This window comes from Gadus macrocephalus, chromosome 12 (genome assembly GCF_031168955.1).
Source record: "Gadus macrocephalus chromosome 12, ASM3116895v1".
Lineage (NCBI taxonomy): Eukaryota > Metazoa > Chordata > Actinopteri > Gadiformes > Gadidae > Gadus > Gadus macrocephalus.
Window position 1 is genome coordinate 11234246 of NC_082393.1, and position 7596 is coordinate 11241841.

General features: G+C 40.8%; 1 protein-coding gene across 1 annotated transcript; it reads left to right on the plus strand.

Moving 5' to 3' along the window:
* Positions 1-218: 218 nt before the first annotated feature.
* Positions 219-7300, plus strand: LOC132469896 (uncharacterized). Its single transcript, XM_060068034.1, has 4 exons — positions 219-515; positions 4755-4845; positions 5018-5109; positions 5580-7300. Exons 1-4 carry the CDS (start codon positions 320-322, stop codon positions 6599-6601), a joined length of 1401 nt encoding a protein of 466 aa, XP_059924017.1. The 5' UTR covers positions 219-319; the 3' UTR covers positions 6602-7300.
* The last annotated feature ends 296 nt before the right edge of the window (positions 7301-7596 follow it).

Sequence of the window (7596 nt, forward strand, 5' to 3'; positions counted from 1 at the left end):
CCATTCATATTTTTCGATCTCATAGGTCCCATGAGCCCTACCGGAAGGGGCGTGACTTCGCCACTCTATTGCAGGTACGTACTCGCGTGCTCGCAAGTCTGTGCTTGAAGTACGGACTTGCCAAGTACATGCTTGCAAGTCATCGAGTCCGTAGTACGCGTGCTAGGAATTGAGAAACGGCCCAAGTTAATAAATCTATATGGGCTTGACCAATAGACGGGTTTCTGTGCAACGTCATCGCAGATGTGCGCGCGCAGCCAGGGGGCAGAAAGCGGGACATTTGTCATTTGTTTACCAGCGGAGTCAGCGGAGAACGAAAATGACAAGGAGCTGTTGTGCTGTAAACTGCACGAATCGGCAAAAGGATGGATGGAAACTGTTTAATATCCCGAGAGGATCTCATCCTTTTGCCAAGAGAAGAAGAAGATTGTGGCTCCAGGCCATTAAAAGGGCGGATTGGGGTCCCGAAGGTCCTAAAGGCGGCGAGAGTCTGTGCAGCGCCCACTTCGTTTCTGGTATGTTTGTCTTTTCCAACATGAGCTGGATAATGAGTAGGACTGCGTGTGATTTTACCATACTTAATGAGGATATATTAGTGTGATTTACTGACTAACTGGCCAACAAATTTGTCCGTCTTCTACTGAGTTTGTAAAGTTTAACGTTGGCTCGCGGTCGTAACTAGGGTTGCCAACTTTCAGAAATTAAAATAAGGGACGCCCACCACGGGCCCGACTCCTGTGGGGCGGGGCGCCCGCAGCAGTGGTATGTTTTATTTTGTGCTGGTGTTTTTAGTAAAGGGTTGATCAAGAAAGGAATTAGTCATACTTAAATCTTGAAATGCTTTATTACCACATAACATTCTCTTATAAAGTGCAGTCAATTAAATCTTGAATGAAATCTCTTTGTGTGGCGTGTGCAGCAATGAACTTTTAAAATATAAACTAAATGAACGGGGAACTTCATGTTACTTTTTAAGTGCATAACTATAGGGACTCTCTTTGAAAAATTTTACAAAAAAAACCAGTACAAATAAACAACAAAAACACTTATAAACTTATGTAAAAAAAGAGTGCAAAACATTACTCCTTCCCTCAACATTACTCCTCCCCTCAAAACTGTTACTTATTTTTCCAGGTGTACTTCTTGTAACTCCTTGCAGCACTGAGTAACTCTTTGTCTTTCAAAGCGCTGTTTTAAAACTCTGAACAGGACTGCTCAAAGTTGAGAGTGATCAGGAGCTCACTTCTCATGAGCTCTGTGGAGCACCTGTTCCTGCAGTCACTCCATTTGTTGGCCATTCTGGAGAAGATCCTTTCCACACATCCAGTGGATGCTGGGATGCTCAGGATGTGTCTGGTGATAGACAGCATGTTTGGCAGGTCAGCTACTCGAAAGAGAGCCACCCACCTGGCAGCCACACCTTTGGACTTCCATTCATCTTCAGCATCTTCTTTGAGCCTCTTCAGAATGGGTTTTGCTGTGGAGCATTCATCATAAAGTTCATCCATGTTGACTTTATGGATGAGGTTGAGCTTGGTGGTCACCCTCTCAATGTCAGTAAAGGTCATGGTGCCATGGTGCAGAGAGAGAGGTTGCAGTGAGAACAACCAGTAGTCTTCCGAAAAGTTGAACCATTTCTCAACATATGAGAGTGCTGTGTTGAGGAATGCAGTAAAATCTGCCCTTGCCATGTCAGCATCAAGTGGACGGAGACGCTGCAGCTTCAATTTAGTTAAGTAGCCATAGAACTGTTAATCTCGTCTCTGTGTGAGCTTTTGCTTGAAGTTTTCCATGATGGAATATAACTCAACACAGGTGGTTTCATGACTCTCCAGTGTTCACAGATCGACTGCCTGTCGGGAAGATATCGCTGGCCGATTAGTCCGTTCTCAACTTATAATCAGTTGCGAATGTTGTTTTAACTATGTTTATATGTTTTATATAGGCCGACAAATTAAGCAAATCTCTCATACAGTCTCAAAACAACTCAATTTAGCTCCTTGTCATTTGATGATGTTCAATGCATTGCTTCTGTCAAAAAGAGCCATTCCCGTCTAAATGCCTGCTCGTCGTAAACCAGACATTACAAATACATATTTTAATTATATTCATTTGCAGTGTTTTATTGTTAGGCATTAACACAATTGATGAATGACAATGAGTGAACGAATGAATTATTTATTTCGGTGTCCAACAGCATGTCAAGTAAAATAGTAAACAGCTGTTGTCACGAGGTATCCTAGCAACGCGGTGATATGCGCATTACATGGAACATTCTCATGGCCGCGCATGGCTAAGACCGGGCGTAGTTGAGACCAGTCGTAAGTCCCGTTGGTGCAACCGGCGTTAGTTCCATTCTAACGCCAGGTCGTAACTAAGACCTACTTAGCAGTTACGACCAGGCTTAGTTACGCCCAGTTGGTGCAACCGGCCCCAGCTTCTTTACAACTTCCTCAAAGAGAGAGAGGATATTATTGCAGAGAAGAAGGTTGCATGCTGTCCTGTTGCATGCTGTCTGATGTCAGACAGCCCACCGTGCGCCACTGAAAACACTCGCCGACATATTTTACAACTTGCCTTGTAAACATCTCCACTGACGCTGTCCAGCCAAGGATGTGCGTCTTCCCACTCACGTCCGTACTTCTGCAAGCGTTTACGCTTTTGAGGACGTGGTGGAGTATCGGGTGTAGCGGACATTTTTAAAAGGCGCAGGTTTTGTGAGCAGCGCCGGTGTGTGGTGTCTGTCGCTAGGCAACCGTGACCACCACACGCATGCGCAGACACACAGATGACCGGAGCGGGTCTTGCGTAGATCCCGCCGCGACAATTTTGCTGACCGTAGTATTCCCTGTGTTTTGTTTTGATCATTATTGTTAGATTTAGTTTTTGTGTGTGTGACAGACATGTGTATTGGACATTTATGGAAATACGGAACAAATTGCGTCCCGTATTGGTTCAATACGGGACGCAACATTTAATTGCCAAATAAGGGACGATTCCGTATTTTACGGGACGGTTGGCAACCCTAGTCGTAACCTATAAGTTTAGCTTTTGTTGTTACTGTAAGTACCAAGATTAGCTGCATGGCTAGTGTAGGTTTCTTGGTTCAGGCTGAAAGTCATACAACAAAGTGTCTTCACAGTTCACACAGCTAATGTTACAGTGTACGATTTTCTTAACCCTCCTGTTATGTTCCGGGTCAAATTGACCCGTTTTAAAGTTTGAAGATCTAGGAAAAATAGTTAAAAGTATTTTTTCAGTATGAAACTTCTTCTGCTTGCCTTAATTAGTGTAATCAACATATAATATGAAAATAGTTAATCTCACATATTTGCAACCACCCCCTGCATGTTTATATCACATAGATACTGTTCGGGTCAATTTGACCCAGCAGTAAAACTGGAGGTAAAAAGGTGTCAGAAATGTCAGACTAATTCTTTCTTTACAACTGTGAGACATATCAACAAGTGGACACTCAACAGGGGAGGGTCAAAACATATCAAATATTCTCTGCATTACACTCTGTCAGGCAGACACAATGAGCAGCAGAAGCAAATGGATGACAGTCCAGGAGGCTCGGGACTTCATCACTGATCATGACAGTGAAATAGAGGAGGATGTGTCTGAAGACGAAGACGATCTTGAGCTAAATTCAGATTCTAATGAATCTGATTTTGAACCAGATGAGGGAATTGCTATTCGTATTCCTCCTAGCAAGACATTCATGTCAAAACATTGTGAAATACAGTGGTATTCATCCCCTAATATGAGTCAGGCGAAACTGTCTGCAGAAAACATAATAAAGACAGTGCCAGGGCCCACTAGGATGGCAGTGACGCGTGTGACTGACATCAAGTCAGCTTTTGAGCTGGTCATGCCAAATTCAATACAGAAAATCATTCTGGAAATGACTAATCTATGAGGGAGACGTGTTTTTCGGGAGAAGTGGAAGGAGCTGGACAAAACACATTTAGATGCGTATTTGGGGCTCCTCATCCTGGCTGGGGTCTATAAGTCCAAGGATGAATCGACAGCCAGTCTGTGGGATGCAGAGACAGGCAGGGCTATATTTTGAGCCACAATGTCTCTGGAGACTTTTCACATATTCTCCAGAGTAATCAGATATGATAATCGAGAGACAAAGGCTGGTAGACGGGAGAGAGACAAGCTGGCAGCTGTTTGGACATTGTGGGACAAGTGGGTAGAGCAACTTTCACTACTCTATAACCCAGGCCCTAATATCACAGTTGATGAAAGGTATAATAATAATAATAATAATAATAATAATAATAATAATAATAATAATAATAATACATTTAATTTAGAGGCGCCTTTCAGGCCTAACCCATAATAAAGTGGTGAAACATAAAAAAGTTTGAACAAATATCTTTTTTTTTATGAAAAAAACGAGTGAATTATCCTAATTGAACCATTACCTCTTCGAGGTAAGGAACACTATTGCACTAAATATTGATAGAATAGTTACTAATGGAGTTAGTAATGACATGTTCACACTGCTTGTTAGGATTTTTTGGGTTTAGGACATCTTTAGGATAATAAACATGCACCGGGTCAAATTGACCCGGGAACACCATTGCTGTTCCTGACAAATGAACATAACAGGAGGGCTCTGAACCCGTAATTTAAATGCTTGTGCTATTGGTGCTCATTATGACTGAGCTCGTAAATTAGCAAATAGGTTAAAAAAGGTGAAAATAAACAATAAGCATAGCTAATCTCATTCTTTTTCTCAGGGTCACCGTCCATGGATTGTGATAGTCCAGATTTTGTTCCATCCGTTTTTTCACACAGCAGCAACAGAGACATCTCGGGAAAGGTGGCAAGGTCAGTGTCATGTCATGTATTTGAAATTTTCTAATTTCTTGGTAGCTTGTTAATTATCTGAGCAAATAAGATATTCTTGTGTGTTTCTTTATTATGTTATTGTATTATCTCTTAATGTGTTGATTATTTTGGGTTTTAACTTTTTAACTTAACTCTACTCTGTTTGTCCTAGATATGAAAGAAAGAGAATAAGAGATGAAGATAAGGCCCCTGCTACCTGCCCCACAAGCCAGCCTGAAGCAGATACTGTAGATTATTCTGAAGGTATGCACAAGTCATACTATTAAGTGTGTGTTTGTGTTGGTTGGTTGGTTGATTGGGCCTAAAAAAAAAAAAAGTTTGGTTCCTGTTGGTTGTCAGTTGAGGTCATGGGTAGGTAGGGAATTTATTTTATTTTTTTATTTTATTTTTTCCAGCGGCAGCGAATGATCCACGCACGCAGAACTATTTCATTTATTTATGAAAGGTTGTTTTCATTTAAAAACGAGAATTATTATTTTTTTTTTTTTTTTTATAAAGCTCATAAAATAATTTGGGTCGCACATAAATTGACAGGGTCGGTCGGAAACCGGAACCAAACAAACATTTTTTTTAGGCCTTGGTTGGTTGGTGGTCAGGTGAGTAGAGTGACAGAGAACCAGACAGATAGTCTGTGTGTTGTGTGTGTGTGTGTGTCTGTGTATGAAAGCTGATGTGTTGCACATGAGTTAATTTATCTCCTTTTTGTGTTGTAGATGAATGTAAGTTTGTGTCCAGAAAAGAGATGCACCAACTCAACCTGCAGTACAACCAGCTCCGTGATGATTATGAAGCTCTGAAAAGAGAACTGTATGCCACACAGGAAGAAAATAAACATCTGAAGGAGCAACTGAAGCAGTCCAAGTTTGGGTTTGATTCCATAAAAGACACAAATGCTAAAATATTTTTTTTTACTGGTTTACAATCATTACAAATGGTTATGTGGCTGCTGGATATTGTAAAAAGAAGCACACTTGTGCTTAAGGGTGGGTTAAGTTGGGAGAACCACCTCCTTTTGGTTCTAATGAAAGTAAGACTTGGACTCACCAACAGAGACCTTGCCTACAGATTTGGGCTTCCATTCTCAACTGTATCAAAAATACTAAGAGACTGGATACCCATGTTGTCCTCAATAGTGAAACCTTTGATAATGTGGCCTAGTAAGGATGCAGTGAGAGCAAACATGCCAAAGTGTTTTAAACCCAAATTTAGGAATTGTCGATGTATTATAGACTGTACTGAAATCTTTATAGAAAGAACACACAATCTTAAAGCAAGGGCTGAAACCTGGTCAAATTATAAGCACCAAAACACAATGAAATATCTAATAGGAATCACACCAGCAGGAGCTATATCTTTTTTGTCTAGTGGGTGGGGAGGTCGTGCCTCTGACAAGGTAATAACTTTAGATTCTGCCTTTTTGGGTAAACTTGAGCATGGTGACGAGATCCTTGCAGATAGAGGTTTCCTTGTTAGAGAGGATTTGGCCAGTGTAGGAGCAACATTAAGAATACCAAGTTTCACGAAGGGGAAATCTCAGTTGCCAGGTTCTTGTGTTGACACGTCACGTCAGTTGTCAAGAGTCCGCATACATGTGGAACGAGTTATTGGTCAGCTTAAAACCTTTAAGATACTGAACACTGTCATACCCATCAGCCAAGTCGATATGCTAGATGACATTTTGACCATATGTGCTGGTCTTACGAACCTTGGGGGGGCTGTGGTGGCCCGGCGATAACTGTGTTCAGAGTCAAGGAGGTGTACATTATTTTCCATGATTGTGTCAGGCTTTTAAGGGCTAATGAGGGCAATGGTGGTCACTTACTACTTGCTCTCACTGTCTCTCTCACTTACTCATCACTCTCTTTCTCTCTGACTATAAAATTAATAACAGTTATGAATAACTAAATTTGATCAGACAGGATCATTCAGAGTACAAAAAGGTTGAGAACCACGCACGCAGAACTATTTCATTTATTTATGATAATGGAGAAACTGCGTTTAAAGCTGACATGGCAAATATTGAACATGAACTGAATGTTGTAAATGCAATATATTGAAGGCAATGCAATTAAAATTAAATGTACATCTCAACAATGAATGAGTGTACATAATTAATACTATATGAACTCATTTAACATTTATACCTGGACATTTTTTTTTTTCTAGCTTTCAACTAAGTTATGAGTATTATCATTGTCTGCTGAACTCAAACTGCACTTCTTTCTGGCGATGAACAATATATATCAGTGCTGTTTGTGATTTTACGTAAATGTACATTCAGAAAAAAATAAATGAACACTTAAAGAGTCAGATGTGTTGTTTGTTTGTTGTTGTGTTGACAGTAATGAAGTCAGTTAGATTTTGTCAGGTGTACCTATCCATCTTTGCTCATTACATCAGTTTTTTCTTAAATGCTGTTGTCCAGCATCCAGTATTTACCATTGTTGGATGCATCTATTTGCATCCACATTTCCATTTTTTGGAGTATCTGGTAATGTTCATACATGGATAGTGAAAGTGTTGGCAGCAGTCTGCACTTGATCATTTAGCCAAAGCTTGGCTTTTTGCAGTACAGACATTTGATCTCTTCTGCCAGGTCAGGGTCTTTGCAGCGGCAGACAAGTTCTGGGAGGAGGTGGTCCATGAAGAAAGATTCAGCCTTGGGAAGAGTTTCTTGTAGAAAGGGCTCATCTCTCCGTAGCCGGCAAATGATGCTGCTTGTCTTCGTCC